Raw genomic sequence first — 16,741 nt, 5'->3', positions numbered from 1 at the left:
TACACGTGCATCCGCAGACACACAGGCACACACACACATACATACACAGAGGTAACCAATGTGGATCTCAATAGGGAGCTACACTGAGTTCCAGCATTCAATTCCGCTATGTCCTCTTATGCAGTGTGATCACACACTTGGTTGACATGCAACAAGCTGCAGATCATGAGCATAAACAAGCAAGGGAATATTTTACCTGAAAGGAAGAACATTAATTCAAAGACATCACAGTAGTACTGAGAAGATATGTTGCCTCATTAGTGTTACCCCACTGCTTTTACTGAGCAGTAGCAAGAGAGAGAGGGAGAGAGAGAGAGCAATGGAGAGGGAGAGGCTGTGTACCATTCTTACTACACAAGCATCAGTCTCATGAGATCTTGGTTTGCCTCGGTGAGGAAAAAGTTGTTTGGATTATCATGGATTCATTGAGGTGACAATGGGCTGAACACAGACGTCTGAATAGCGGAACGCTCCTTACAGAGTACGTAATGCCTACAAGAAGCTGCCATTTCAAATGTTCACAATGAGCATGTTTCTGGCAGGACGTGCGGCATTACTGTGGGTGGAAAGTGGAAACTCTCCACTTTTATCTTACCGAGCATAATGCCGCTCATTCTTCAGAGCACGAGGATGAGATTTGGATGAAAAGGAGAGGAGGTGAGGAGACAAGGACAGACATTATTTGGAGGATGGTTGGCCTGCCCGGTCTCATCCGGCGTGATTGACAGATTGGTGCAATGGCCGCACTTGCACGAATGGCATCACACGCATTTCCCCAGAAATCTGTCTATCAGTGCTGTCTAAGCAGAGCGACAGCCATGACATCTAATCACAGGCGAGCTGGCACCTCATAACTCCTACCTAATGTGCTGCAGGTACAGAGGAGCGACGGGTAGCACAGCAGACACACCACCACAAAACTATTTATAGTCCTTTCTGGGGCCACCAGCAGGAAGTGGATCATACTGAAGGGTTAGGGAAGGTGTCACCGCACTATATCACAACTCCCTCCGTTAGGATATCGCTCTTATAGTCGACAAGATTGCACACTGAGAAATCCTGCATGTTGTAGCACTGCAATTTCCTGTGTTATCCTGTGGTTTTCCTAACAAAATAATATAAAATGAGAACAGATATGGTTCATATACCCATACAAGATGGTAATGAGTAATTTACATAATGTTGCTACAACATTATAATTACCTGGCAATTAAAGCAGCTCAAAAACATCATTATGGGGTGTCCTGGGGGCTGCTTGGACTGGGACACATACGGTGTGCTCATTCAAGCTCAAGTTTGAATCTGGCTCTCAACCGCTATCGCATGCGGTCCCCTCTCATCCAAATCACTGTCAATTGGAGCAGAAGTGTTTCACAAATAACAATGAAAGGGATTCGCTGTCGTGGGTCATCTCATAATAAGGTTGCTATTTTGATAGCATTAAGTTTTAATACAGCAATTTATGACGGGGTGCGGTGGAACAGTAAAGGCCCCTGGACGAAATTCGTTTTCCATCTCGTGTGATTTGTCACTCATATTTTTCTCGTCCTTTGGGAATTGCTGACACGTTGAAAATGCACAAAGGAGCCTAACAAGGACATGTGTCATACCTCATACCCTTATTAAACTGGCAATGACAACTGAGGCAACCAGTCACTTTCAGCATAACACCAGGCGACAAAACTCTCCTCGCGCACAGCCAGAGAAGAGTAAAGAAGTCTCCGTGAAACATAATAGAAGATAGTGGGTGAGAATAAAAATGTCGATGTAGATATGCAGCACAGGCCGCAGGGTAGAGGGGGTGTTGTTTATGAATTGCAGACAATGAATGATGGAAACCCTCCCAGGGGTACAGGCCCCGAGCGCTGCTGCGGGGACTTGGGAACACGCCAGTCTCCCATGCCCTGCGAGATGCCAGTCTGGGTGGGCACCGTTCCGAATGGGTGCTCTCTTCACCAGTATACACCGAGGGTCCCAGGGGAGCGTCTCTAGGCAGTGACTGCTCCAGCACAGGGCTGGCTGGAATCTCAATCAGAGCCATGGAGAGAAAACAAAGTCCAAATATCCAACATGCTCTTCCATATTAAAATGACACCAAAGGAAAAACCACATGGAGAGGAAAATATTCACAAAATGCCACACCCTTTTGAAAAAATAAATTGTTTAGAATGTAAATGTGTCTTTTATGATTTTTTTTTTCTCGTTTTCAACTGATACATATGTGAGAAGGATATTAATTTGTGGACTATTTCACAAACAGCATAGATTGGAGGCCTGTAGGGATGTTGAATTGAGTGAATTTCCGCATCCCGTTTAGAAATTATAAATATCTGTCTGATATCAGTGGATTTTGGCTGCCTGCATTCTTTCTGCTCACAACCTGTCTGTTTTCTTCTTCTCTCCTCTCGTCCTTGCCTGCGCTGCTACAGGAGCTGCCGAAACCATGACAGGTACACTTTTTATTGCTATCTGCTCTTCATCTGGCACTGTTTGTTTCTGTCTGTCTGTCTGTTCCTGTTGATTGACTGTTCATCCCAGTCAGTCAATCTCTGCATCTTTACATAACTGTTCACGGCTGCTGTTTTCTTTTTGCCGCTGTATGTTCTACTTTGTGAAGTTATTGTTACTGTTTCAAGTAATTTTCAGTTCTTAAATGTTATTACTCCACTGAAACTCTGGGCAAAAGGGGGAAAAAAAAACATCTGAAGATTAAATGATGTTTGGGTCATATTTATGTGAGAACATGACATCGTATGTCGTCATATTTCATAACAGAACAAAAGAAGAAAGTTTTTTTTTTTTCAGGTTGAACAGACCTTTTTCTGCTTTTGAGTTTCATAGCATCATTACATAGATGTGAGCACGAAACTTCTAAGAGAGCCTGTCTTTGGTGAAAAGATGGTCAAATTAGTGGGCAAGAAAATTTATGAAATCCCTCTGTATAAAGGGCCCATGAAAAATGGCACATCATTAATTATGCCTTAAGACAGAGTCCTTTACTTGTGAACATCCTCAAAACAGCATTTCATCATGAGAATCAAGGTCTAATGACTGAGCGGGGGGATAAAGACGTAGCGGAGAAAAGACAGCATCAGAGAAGGAGAGGGAGAAACTTTCATTGTTAATCACTGTCTATCGTCCTGGTTGTTCCTTGAAAGGACAAGGCTGTGCCAGACAGCGGTGACTCAGGGGAGAGGAATTGGGGGCCGGCTGTCCTGCTTTTTGCTGCCCCTTTCATGTCTTTTGATGTGAAAACAAGAGGGGAAAGTTCAAAGAGAGGGAGAACTTGATTCAAAAGGTGCCCATTTCCCAACTCCTGATGGAGAAGCCGGTTTGATAGTATTTCCTGATTTTCGTCAAATTCTGCAAAAATTGGCTGGAGCTGGTGCTGTTTTGCATTTTGAGGATGGTTGATGAGCCTTCATGCCAGACACTTCAGGCCAGATTGTACATCCCCTCAGAGAGTGCACAGACTTTTGAAGGTCTGTATTTCCCTCTGACTGTTTCATTCAGTATGTTGTGATGCAGGAACAGGAGGGCAGCCATGTGTAGAGATACAGGCACTTTACTCTCCCAGACAGCTGCTGGAATGAGTGTGAATTTATCAGCCAGTCATCTGTGCCATGCCTCTGCCCACTCCCCCCCATCCCCACCCACCTCCCAGAATTAATGACTGCCTCTCCTCATTTGCACCCAATCATGACCAGGATGCCGAGGCAATTGAAAATGTTTACTCCAATTGCGAAAACCCTCCATGTTCCACAAAGTGGCCTGTTTTCACTTTGATGGGATTGCTAATCACAGCGACGTTATTTATGTGTGTTTTGAATTGGAGATGAGCCTAGGCTGGGATATTGGAGGGGAACCAACCTTGCTTAGGGCTCCTAAACCTTATGGAGAATTTATCTATTGCATTCCCTTTCTCTCAGTCCAACAGATTGGGAGCAGAATAACCTTGCTTTGAGGCTGCTCTATGTTGCTTTTTTGACTGCCAAATATTTCACTTTTACACCGCTGAAATAAAACAGACATCATAACACTTCACAACGCTTTCGCCTCATCTTCTGTCACACTTAGTACAAGTTAAGCAGGGCTGGTTGGGCTCCGACATGTTCAATTACATTACACACCTACACGTAACATTTCAGCACATTAAATGAACATCATTCTGATTGGATGATAGCGACTCGGCTCTAAGTCACATTATTAACTTTTCCACCCCAGAATGTCACACTGGTCTCTCACTGTATGGCCATGCGTGTTTACCTGGCTGTGAATTAAAAACAGCATTAAAAGCCTGTCTTATATTAAACGATAATGGCTCGTAGTGTGCAGTTTTTGCACATTTTCCGCGTCCATTTTCACCTATTACCCTCCTTGTGTCATGAGCACGAGCTGCAGTGCTGAATGAAATGGGTGGTTCATTGCATCAGACAGGTCTGAGGAGCTTTCCTCTGCAGGAGGTTAATTTATTATTGCTTGCCACATTCACAGAGTTCATTTTGAGTCATGTTAGTTTGGCTGTCTATTCCCATTATCACTATCTGAAAATGCAGGTGTTTTTTCCCCACTTTGTAAATGTCAGAATGCAATAGAGGTGTCTGACAACTCGGGCATGCAAATGTGCTTTTGATGTTTCCTTGGGGCTGTGGCTGAGTGTCTTGTTCCTCTGCTGGTGCGAATCTGAGGCATTGAAAAGCATCCTCCATTCTCCTTACGCTTTTTTGGCTCCTGCCAGATAAATATAGCACAAGGTGACTTTTGATTCTCTTCCTCCTTCACTTGGAAGACGAGAAACAAAGCCCAAGCTTCATTTCGAAAAACCAGAGGGGCTCGACGTCAGGTATATAGTGTAAGTTATTGTGACGAGGTCCAGGTCCTGTCAGTGGCAGCGATGCCCAAGTACAGCATGTGACTCGGTGGCTTACAGCACTTTTATTCACAGAGCTGCTGAACACACTGAGCACACATTGGTCACATGGAACCTCAGATGGAGGGCTCTGATAAAGCTTAGCCATAAACAGCATCCAGCGCCGCTCATCTCTTTCTCTCTCTGTCTCTCTCTCTCACGCTCTTTCTCTCTCTTTCTCCCTCTTTTTCTGTTTTACTCCTCCTCTCATCCTATCCCACCCCCACCCCTCCCATTTCTACTACCTACCACTTTTGCTTATACTCCATTTCTTTGTCTCTTTTTCTTCCTATCCTCCTCTATTTCTCTACCTTCGTGGGCAGTGGAGCTTGCAGCCCATCTGGCACTGACTCACAGGGCCCACTCTGAGCTAGGGGAGATCAATAGTGACAAACACTGCACATGGCTCTTATATTAAAAGGATTAGGCATGGCTGCAAACAGACAAATCTACTTTATATCTATAGGGCCCATTTACATGTCTTTACATGGTGTATGTTTGAAATACTTTGTCTGTTTGACATACAGTCCCTGTTGTGTGAAATATAAATATTTGATGTGCTCCATCAATATCCATGTAGAATCTCATTTTAATTTTGTTTTCTTGTCTGTCTCTGTCTACGCTGTAAAGTGGAAGGGCAGAACTTGGCAACTGATAACGTGTCGGTGATCGAGGGAGAGACGGCCACTATCAGTTGCAGAGTGAAAAACAACGACGACTCCGTCATCCAGCTGCTAAACCCCAACAGACAGACCATCTACTTCAAAGACGTTAGACGTAAGTGACAAGATGGGCTGCCAAACATTTCTCTTCTTTTGTGTGCATATTACAACCACTGTCTTGTCTCACATGTCGTGTGTCAGCCCCTCTTGTAATAAGGAATTCTCTCTGGTTTCACGATTACTGTTAAATATCTGATACTGTATAACTGAGGATCAGATATTGCCGTCAGTGGTGAAAATGGGTTTGATTGTCTGTGTAAACGGGATGCTGTCTGTCCTTGACATTGTGCTCCTTTTTACACAAGTCATTAAGCTCAGATCGGTTCAAGATTAATATGAGATAATGCTCAGTGCTACCATAATGGGAATACTTTTGTGTCCTTGTCACTATTCGATTTTACGATAATCTCTTAGATTAGGATATTGAACATTATGATTATGCATGAGCATATGGGCTACTTCTACTTTGAACTGAAGTTTGTCTCCACTTTTTACTTGTTTGTATCTGGGATCTGAGCCAGGATTCAAGGTGAACAAGAAACACCCTTCATTTCAGTCTATATTGCATCCCAGCTGTTATTTCACAAGTCTAGGTGGAAGATGTGTGTTCCATTTTCTCACTTGCAAACAGCATCAGGGGAGTTTGATTACACATCTTTGTCATTTTTGCACAGAACACCGAGAGCTGCACATGGCATAAAAATGGATCCATATAATACACAGGCAATGCTATGTAATATACCTTTAAAATATTTACTCTGGCAACATGTGTTGTGTACTGTACTGATAAGGTTGAGAGGGCGGTTGAAGATCTTTTCAATTTACTCAAGAGAACATGAAGTGAGCAATTAGGTCTTTCATCCAGATGCTATTTAGTTCAGTCTAAGCTTATGCAGTATATGTATATATATATAAAATATGTACTGAAAAGCACAAAAAGCTCTTGTCTTAGATTTGTAACAGCCAGCAAAGGTCTTTATTGGACTGCTGCTGCTGTTATTGGAGCAGTGCTCCGGTAATGGGGCCTTGTGAACCCCATGGCAGCGCTATTTCTAGGCTCTGTTCCTGAAGGACTGCTGGTTCTGTGGGGACCCCCCTCCGCCAGTGGCATTGTTACCTGTCAACGGGGCCCCTCTACACAGTGGCAGGTCTTTGTATACGAGGAGGTAAACAACAGCGACATACAGACACAGACAAGGAACTACAGGAGCAGCAGCAGCAGCCACATGCACACATATACTGATACACGATACATGTTTACAGGTTTTCAGTAAACATATTTCTACATTTTTTTTTCTGTTTTATGCTTTAGTTAGAGGCTGAGCAGTTCTTGCTCGAAAGAAAAAGGTGAAGAAATCTTTAGGGGGAAGTGATAATCTCACTTGTTCTCAGAGCTAATCAACTGAGTTCCACAATTTTCTTGAATCAAGTCTCATTTTCTTGACACTAGTGGGCTGATCTGCCCTATTCTGCCTTGTTTATATTTCTTTCGGGAAGGTATCCCTGCTCCGCTAGACAGCCACAGCAGAGAGAGACGGGAAAGACAGGGCAGAGCGGGGACGGCACACAGCAAAGGGCCGAGGCTGGATCTGAAGCCCCGGCACCACGTGGCACGCGCTCTGCACGGCGAGCCACTGGAGCGCCCCGTTGTTTATACTTCTTGATGAGCAGTAGGCAACACGCACACCACTTGCTTCGTCTCTTGTGTGGCGCAGGGAATCAAAGTCCCCGAAGATCCAATTCCAAAGAACCCTTTCTCAACAACCTGTCTGAAGACAAGTCTTGAGAAAGGTTGTTGTAAGCGAAACATCGACTGACTCCCTGAAATAAATCAATGCAGAGGTGAAAAAGTGTGTCTGCGGGAATTGACCTTTTTTCTCTGGAATTGTTTACACTTCTTCCCCCAAAAAAATCCTAAAATAAGTGAAACTGCAGTGGTAACAAGTGGGATTTTTCATTTGTTTTAAGCAAACTAAGATTTTAACACTGAACATTTGACTAAATGAGAATGAGAATAAGATGGAGATTTTTTTGGAGTGCAGAATGCTTAATGACACTCAATTTGGCGATGTTATCGTCTGTAATGGCTCAAATAAGCTTTTATCAGAGAGCCAAGGTGGAGCTCCATGTGTGGTGACGTAACATCACACCATTTCTGATTCACTGTATCCTTCCTCAGGACTTGTCTGACTTTGTGTTGCAAAGGTTCAACGGTTTAGCAGCCTATGGGAAGATCCTGTGTATTCATCTTTGTAACCTCCATGGTCTTATGTAAGCAGCCTACCAGTTATTAAACTGCCTCATATAAACTAGATCCAGTATCTGAGAAATGAAGGGTTTTCCTCCCAAGCAGGCACTTTGACTCTCAAAGTGCATCAGTGTCATCATTTCCCTTTGAGGAAAGACTTCCAAAGAGCTCTCAAATTATAAGACAGTATTGGGGATGAGGTTTCATGTTGACGCTGCCCCAAGACCTTGGGTAATGATCAAGATGCTGACTGTGAGGCCTGACAGGAATAACTCACTATGCTTTAGATATGGGCTGAATAGAGTTCGTTAGCTCGACAGATGCAGAGAGGACTTGATAAAAAGGCAGGTCAAAACATCAAAAGGGCTCTCAATCAAATCAACTCAGGGTGTTTATGCAAAATAGTGCTTAGAGATGAGGGCTGACCCAAATGAAAAGCAGAGTGAAAAGTTTGAGAGATGGCTAACCTAGTTTGACGATATTAAAAGAAAATTCAGCCAATCTACACAGGCTTAAGTATACAGTTTCTTGGCTACTTTTGATTTAGACTTTCTGGCATCTAACCCTCTCTACCTCCGCACTGTGATTTAATTCATTATGTATGTTTGAATGCCTCTCCTTTTGCTGGAATATGTGAGTTTGATTCATCCATCCATGACCAGCAGCAGCCCATTTTAAGACTTCCTAGCTTGTTAGGAGTCCTCATGAGCACTCCTCACACTTTCCTGTCTTTGCGAGTGCTCTGTGGACTGTAAAGCTACTTTATAAATCAACTTGTATGAATCATTTTGGAACTCACTGTTCTTTTACTCAATTAAGGAGAAAGCCCACAAAAGGGCAGCTTGTTCCCGCTCTCTCTCTCTCTCTCTCTCTCTCTCTCTCTCTCTCTCTCTCTCTCTCTCTCTCTCTCTCTGTCTCTCTCTTTATCTCTCCTCTCCCACTTTCCCCTTTGTCTTCCTCTCCCATTCTCCCACTTTCTCTCCCTGTTCTCCTTCTTATCCGTCTCACTCTCCCCTCCCTTTCCCCCCCATTTCCACTTTCTCTTTGTCTCACGTTTGTGTCTCAATGCGCTGTATCCTCTCTGTCTCTGTCTCACATGTATCCCCACAGCTCTGAAGGACAGCCGGTTCCAGCTGGTGAATTTCTCTGACAATGAACTGCGGGTGTCTCTGTCCAACGTGTCACTCTCCGATGAGGGACGCTATGTTTGCCAGCTCTACACAGATCCTCCTCAGGAAGCCTACGCAGACATCACTGTCCTGGGTATGTGTGAGCATGCATGTATGTGTGCATGCACACACGCATGCACACTGCCACACACACACATAATTTCATTGTGTTTCTCTCTATTATAGATAGTGAATATGAAATAATAGTAATCTTTGATCCTGTTATCTTTAGCAACTGAAACAAAATGTCAGCCAATTAGGCTCTCACAGTGCTCAACAGCATAACGAAAAGGAGCAGATGCTGAGACTGATGGCTCAGACCGTGTTGGTTTTGGCAGCTGTGTTGACTCTGTGAATCCTGGTGAATGTTGACTTGGCTGCTCCAAACGATTCCCTATTGAGAGTCAGCTGTGCCACACTTTGATGCTTTGGAGTGAAATTACTCTAGTTAAGCTTTATTATACATGCAGACATCCTGGGGGATTGAAAGGAATTAAGAACACTTTAAAGTAATTACTCTAGTTGTACAATTGAAACCTAGCTGCAGAATTTCTGAACGAAGAGTTGCATTGAAGAGTCCTTGAAATAAACACCCCACTGACTTTTTTTTTTCAAGTGTCTTAAGTTCAGTAAGTTGCTGCAAATGACAAACTCAAGGGGCAGGAGACAAATGTGCCTTATCCTATTTTGTGAAACAGTAGCTTTTTTTGATCGCGAGTTGGCGTCCTGACAGAAGTTTAGCATAGCAGAATATTTTTCTATGCGTGCATCTGTGTATTCATGCAGCCTGTGCGCCACGCCAGCCTCTCCCTGACTTCTTTCTTGCTGTTGCCGTGTGTCAGTCCCTCCAGGCAGCCCAATCATCGACAGCCGTGAGGATGTGGTCAGCGAGGGGAACGAGACCGAGCTCACCTGCACAGCCATGGGCAGCAAGCCAGCTGCCTCCATCAGATGGATGAAAGGAGAGGAAGAACTGACAGGTTGGTAGAATAACAGCCTCCCTCAGTTTGCTTCACATGCTCCGGGCCTGTCCACTTCCCTCGAAAGTCCAGGTCTCCAGAGGGGCTTCTTCTGTGAGCAAAGTGTAGTTCTGCCACTAAAACATTAATGCATGTTGTACTGATTATGTTGATTGACATGTATAGGAAATCCTCTGTCCATAATGGCGGGCTGCTTGTTCAGCCTGTTGAGGATCACACCGAGGATCGTAACCTGCACATGCTGGAAAGTAATGCGATGCTGTTGCATTTCCCCCCTCCTCTTTACCACAACAATAGAAAAAGATAAAATATTTGTCTAAAAAGCGGTGTGGCAAATTAATTTCCATTACGACGATGCCTGTTTACATTTGAGTCGCCTATATTTTCTGCGAACATTTTGCAACATGCTCAGTAAGGAAGGAATTTTATGTTCTAACACGAGAGGTACTTTCAACCTCGAATCTAATTCATTTATTCTTGACCATCTATAAATGATAAACATGATTATGAATCCATGTTTGCACATTTCATCTTCATTTCAACACCTAAGGCCTGTTGCAGGCTGCTATGGAGAGGGCGGCGGGTATATAATCTGGTGTTGTGAAAAATCCTTATTACCTCTCAGTTATGATTAGGGGTCATCAATTATTCATTTTGTACGTATTGTATAACATGAAGAATATTCATTTTAGTCATCACACACAGTGGATATCTCTGGGCTTGTTGTCAAATTATATATGTATTAGAATGGAGGGGATTCATTTGGCTTGTTGAGAGATAAAATATTTAGACAAGAGCGAATTTGAAGTTAAATGCCATCTGTGCCTCCAGTGTTCCCTACAGGAGTCGAAGTCAATTTCTGTTTATGAGATGTTGAGTCTTGTGTAGGGGAGCGAGAGACAACAGGATGGTTAGATCAGCAAAATGCCACTGACATGCTGAGCAGGGCTAATCCATAGTGGCAGTGGATACATAAAGAGAGCCAGAGAGTCACGTCCTCTTGTGCCCCAGGAAACACAAATCACTTCTCATTATGGACGCACTAAACAATTTATTAGCTCCTGCACATATGGAGATTAAAAGCCGCACATCCATTTTATACAATCACAGGGATCATGTGTTTGTCTAGTGTCTGTGTGCGAGAAAGGCAGCTTTAATGGCAGGAAAAAGTCTATTTGCTAATTTAAACTCACTTTCCAACCGGCCCAATTGGTTGAGCAGCCATTTATCATGATGGCGGGTTTGGGGCTCTGATGTGTTTAGGGCTGAGGGAGACTCACCTCAAGGTGGCGACAATCCTTGTTAGTATAATTGACAACTGCAGTATTTAAATATATTTGAGCCCAGCTGCTCTGATAGTATACTGGTCAATGTTTTTTTTTTTTCTGGTGGTGAGTTAATATATTTAGATAAAAAGTAATTAAAAAAAAAAAAAAAAAAAAAAAAAAGATAGATCCATCCAACAGATCGATCCAGAAAATTGTAAATACATTTTCTTTTCTGATGCCTCTCAGGGCTTTGGTAGGCAGTTTGATTATATCAGCAAGCTAGTGTTTTTCCCTAGACCCAATTGTTGCCGCAATTTGAAAACCTCTCAAAAGTTCAGCTCGAAATTGTGGCTTTGAAAAGTTGACTGGAGTTTGCACATTTTTTTCCCGCATACTGCATAACAATACTTGGCGATCTGTTTTCAAATCGAAGCTGAATATCAAACAACTGATTTTCAAACAAGTAAATGCATGTTCAGTTTTCAGCGCTTTACATTTGAAAAGCCAGCACTGAATTTCACTGATCACATACAAAATTCAGATTTTTGTGACTCACAGGAACAACATTCGGTTTTCACCCAGACCTCCAAAGTATATTTATCAATAGTATAAAAGGCGATGACGTATGTTGAATCTTGAAAGCAAACATGTGATCTCAGTTGTAACCTGTGATCTTACTAGTTATGCCAGTGTTGCAGTAATTTAGCAGCACAGTTATATCGGCCTGATCAGTGGCTGCTGTGCACTGTGCTGGCAGGAAATCTTCTGACTTACAAAGTGACTGGAGCGAGAGTCACCCTGAGAAGAGGCTATGCTTGATTGCGCCAGGATTGATCAGTGGTTGATGCTCACAAGAGCGTTTGATTTGACATCTCTGCTGCAACACTCAAGGCTCCTCTGCATTCAGATTCGAGTCCTTCCACGACCCGATCTGCAGTTGTTTTCCTCATTTAGGTTTTGATGAAACTGATAATTGACAAGCGTTCATTGGTCTGTACAATAAATACGGGTGGGTCTGTATGAGTCAGATGTTTTATAGCATAACTCGGAGCTGTCGTTCCCACCACCGACTTCCAGATCTAAATTATTTTATAAAATGAATCATTACCAGTAGCTAAGCAGTAACTGATAAGAGGAATCTAATTAAAATGTTTAATTTCATTTTTTATTGCGCGAGAGGACAGAAAGGATACAGGTACTACTCGCATTAATCTCAAGAGAGTTACTGTGGGTCACAGCTCTCTGGCTGTAAGACTGACTAATACGCTCTGTGCTATAACAGCAGTACTTGCAATGAATTTCTGAACAAACAGGATCAAATCACACAGACGCAGACCACAGTTAACACTATATGGGCTAAAAATGTAAGATACACATGTACAGTAATTAAAAATGATCACCAAGGTTAATTTCATACATCAATTTTTGATCTTGTAACCTTGATCCATTGATTATTTTGCACTTGCTTTATTACCTGATTGATTCCATAACAGTATAGCAAAATAATCCTTCTCAGTGAGAGCCCCCTATTTGTCATACATGTTCTTGATAACGTTTTTGTCACACCTTTCTCACAATCTCTTAAAATGATTACTTCTTGCTATAAAGTCATAGTTTTTCCTAACTTGCTATCCCTCAAGAGACAATATGCTTTTTTAAATAACCTGTTCTTTCACGGCAGCTGGTAGAGCAGTCAGATTTAATGCCCTCAAGCGGAATGACCACTTACCCATCCCGGCACTTTGAATTTTATGTAGGCGGGTCTTAGGTGAGCGGGTGTGCATTACATGGGGTTAATAACCATCAAGAGGCCACACATGTGTATGGCGGTGATCATCGACTGTGGAACAACAGTGTTTTGCCCTCCCTGAGTCCGGCCTGGCTCCCCTGTGACAGGGCTGAAATGGAAGTGTGCTGCAGGTCAGAGAGGGGCTGTAATTATTTCCTCACTTCATTAAGTGCGAGTAAACCATCACACTCAGCACTGCGGCTAATGCGATGCCCCTGTGGCATTGTAATGCTCTCTAAATGAATGCCCCTCTGACAGCCAAGGGCCTAGTGGGCAGCAGATTACTGCAGGGTTAGCCACAACAACGCTCAACCCTCAAGCTGCAGAGGCATTCATTATCAAGCTTATAGAACCAAGCCACTCCTCGCTACTCCTGTCAGAACTGTAGGCCTAAGGCAATTTGAATCCTTATAAATCTGGCTCTAACATCCCATCATTTAATCATAAAATAAATGTAAATGCAACTGGAAAGCAGTTCTCATTTTCTCTTAAAAACTGCATATCAGCATTTCCTCATTATGATCACTGCAGACTGCGCCGCTGTGGGATGTGAGATTTGCTTTTGAGTTGGTGAGCAGTTAACTTTCTTTCTTGCTTTTTTTTTTTCCGTGTTACCGATTGTGTTCTAGGTGAGACAATGGTAGAGGAGACCTATGACAGGATGTTCACTGTCAGCAGCCGGGTAAGATTTGCTGTCACCAAAGAGGATGATGGAGTGCCAGTGGACTGCATCATTGACCACCCAGCTGTAAAGGACCTCCAAGCACAAAGACACTTGGAAGTGCTATGTGAGTGACCTGCCAGTGTGGATTTTCTAGCCTAGAGCTAGACTAGGTAGATTCCCAGTGCATTATTGATCATCAGCTCCTTGCCGTGCTGTAGTTTTACCCACTATAACCAAGATTGTTCGCCATAAAGTCCTTGGCGTTGTAAACTTACAAACTCGCCCTGAGGATGCACTCACCACAAGGCAAAAAGTAACTTTCTCGCTCAGGTGTCAAATGATATTTCGTGTTCCTTAAATGGTGCATTGATTGAAGAGGTAGTACAGGCTGCCTTACACTGTGTTAAACATCAAAGAAAGGTTAAGGTACCCCTTTGTAGTCTGTGTAGAATATTAATTTTTTTCAGGTAGACATCTGTTTTGTCTGACCTTTCAAGGAAAAAAGACACAGGTAAAGCTTGACTGGGACCGCTTGACATTTTGGTAATCTTTGGCTAGCATTGATAAGAGTAAAGAAATCATTTTGCTGTAGGTAGACTGCGTGGATGTCTACTGAGCGCATAAGATAATAATTTTCTCCTCCTTGTATGCTTTACTCGTGGCTTTGTTACTTTACATTTCATTCGTGAGCCTATTGCGCTCAACACTCCACTTAGAGTGCAATAGTAATTCGATTTTGCTTTGGCGGTAGGTGTGAAAGACAAAAGGCTGTATTGTTTAAAGCTGCATTGTGTTGTTCTCAGATAAACCTGAAGTGAAGATCGTGGTGACATATCCTGAAGGGTTAACCAGAGAGGGTGACAACCTCGATTTGACATGCATCGCAGAAGGAAAACCACAGTGAGTATTCACATAGGTGGCCATGCATATAGCCCTTTTTTCCCTGACTCATGCTTACGCTGTAACTTCAAAACCCCCTAAATAGCTGAGCACACCTTCAGGTTTTCTATATCCCTTTTCTGCCTGTCTGAGCACTCCTTTAACCTTTCCATTCCATTGTAGCATTTAAATGTTACCAGTTGTTTGCGTGCTGTTCATAAAATACATCATTAGACAGGGCCTGCCAATGGCCCTCCTGAGATGATCTCAGTTTTGACCTTTATTTCAGATTTCTGCTGCGGATAGACAGCCCCCGAATGATATGTGTGGTATTTGTGCTCCCCAGTCCTCATCAGATCAGCTGGCTGAGAGTAGACGAGGATGTGCCGCCCCATGCCGTGGTCACCGGCTCCGATCTCTACATCGAGAACCTCAATAAGTCCTACAACGGCACCTACCGCTGCGTGGCTTCCAATGCTGTGGGAGAGGCCTACGACGACTACATCCTCTATGTATATGGTAGGTATTATACTGCACTGCAGCGGATCTTTGACTGCCACTATCAGTCTTTCACACCAGGACGTGGTTTGTATTGCTGACATAGAAAGCTGCATTGATGTGACTGCCTGCCGTAGCTGTGGCAGTCAGGGGATTGCACTGCAATGGTAAGGATTTAGTGCAGCATTTGTATGACAAACAAGAGTCACATTGCAAACTTACATGGATATAAGCCACTATTGAAAGGAACTGCGAGCTTTAAAATGACAGAATTTGGCTGCAGCTGACAAATCCTCGGAATTTGTGTCGAAGACGTGTAGTGCCAATGTGCGATTAATGCATGATGAACATGAGCCACACGTCGTAGAAAATTATTCATAACGTGACTGCGGCATCACCTGTTGACTGTTTGAAGCCCAAGAAGTGTGATTTGTGTGTTTTTCGAGCAATGGGTTGCACAGTAGAGAACAAAGGCGGGACAGGTGGAGGCTTTCACTGCAGGGAAAGTCAGCCCATCGCCTTATGGTCAGAAAGCAACCCCGCATGTAGCTGGAGCCTGTCTGGTGCTGCAAGCCAAGAAGAGGATTACGCTGACATGACCCCTGACATGCACTGAAATTCACTCAAATGTGTTCCTAGTTGCACAAAAAAAAACCTCCACCCTCACCACATTCATTATGATGCCCTCAGACTCATGAATGGATATGAATGTTTCTAATATTAGTTAGATTGGCTTGATTATAGTAAGGTGGGACGAGGTTCCAGTTGTTTGGTAGCCACCAGCACAAGGCGGCAGAGGGACCGTGTCTCCCAGGAGCCTGCCGTCAGACGTCCAGACCGTCCAGGTCTGGCCCGGCCTGGCAGACACCGACTGCGTGGGACAACAAGGAGCTGTCACCAAAGATGATTCAGAGCAAGGGAGGTGCAGCTCAGGTCAAAACGAATGAGAGGCCACGTCCTCGGCATGTTCATTTTGTAGGCGTAAATCTGTTACTTTCTGTAAATACGGTAAGCCAAAATGCGGTATTCATATCATGCATTGTTATTATTATATGTGACACAGAAGACAGTTTTGCACCAAGATGTTGACTAACACTCCACTGGTCTGCATGATCAAATCGAACTCAGAACATGTTAAAATTAGTTTTTTCCAAAAGACACAGAGAATAACAGACACTGCAGCACTGCTGATATGAGACAAACTGTATTGCAAATATGTTGCTCTAACAAATAAGCCTCATGTAGTTTTATTGGTAGAGAAAAAAATAAAACATTAGACTCAATTACACTTCAGCATCAAGGTTTCCTCATGTTTTGCAAAAATGCTGATGGAAGTTGCCTGTGAATGAGCTGTTTGATTGGTTCTCATGTTTGAATTTGCAACACCAATCAAATGAACGTGCGTTGCTCCTCAACTGCTACAGCATCAGTTGCAACATTGATTGTGATTGGTTAGCTGCAAATTGGTGATATCCAACCAGTGTCAGGCACCAGCCCTCATCATCCAGTATTTACAGATACTGGGCCTCACTCACCAATATCTTCTTCTAGTATCTAGTTTTTTCTAAAAATTTCTTGGTAAGAATTTTTCACACCTGTGTTCTTGTACTGATGA

General features: G+C 43.2%; 1 protein-coding gene across 3 annotated transcripts in view; it reads left to right on the top strand.

Annotated features, from left to right (window-relative positions):
* The window catches only part of cadm1b (cell adhesion molecule 1b), a 103,224-nt gene that overhangs the window by 69,832 nt on the left and 16,651 nt on the right, over positions 1-16,741 (top strand). For 2 of the 3 annotated variants that reach the window (XM_030067214.1, XM_030067212.1), the window contains exons 2-8: positions 2,427-2,450; positions 5,540-5,686; positions 8,990-9,142; positions 9,891-10,028; positions 13,715-13,873; positions 14,553-14,649; positions 14,975-15,147. In XM_030067214.1, coding sequence (XP_029923074.1) covers positions 2,427-2,450; positions 5,540-5,686; positions 8,990-9,142; positions 9,891-10,028; positions 13,715-13,873; positions 14,553-14,649; positions 14,975-15,147 — 891 coding nt within the window. The remainder of the gene's footprint in view (positions 1-2,426; positions 2,451-5,539; positions 5,687-8,989; positions 9,143-9,890; positions 10,029-13,714; positions 13,874-14,552; positions 14,650-14,974; positions 15,148-16,741) is intronic. The other variant, XM_030067213.1, reaches the window with a different exon arrangement.

Source organism: Myripristis murdjan, chromosome 13 (assembly GCF_902150065.1).
Source record: "Myripristis murdjan chromosome 13, fMyrMur1.1, whole genome shotgun sequence".
Taxonomy (NCBI): domain Eukaryota; kingdom Metazoa; phylum Chordata; class Actinopteri; order Holocentriformes; family Holocentridae; genus Myripristis; species Myripristis murdjan.
The sequence above is the reverse complement of the archived record's forward strand: the minus strand, read 5'-3'. Positions and strand labels throughout refer to the sequence as shown.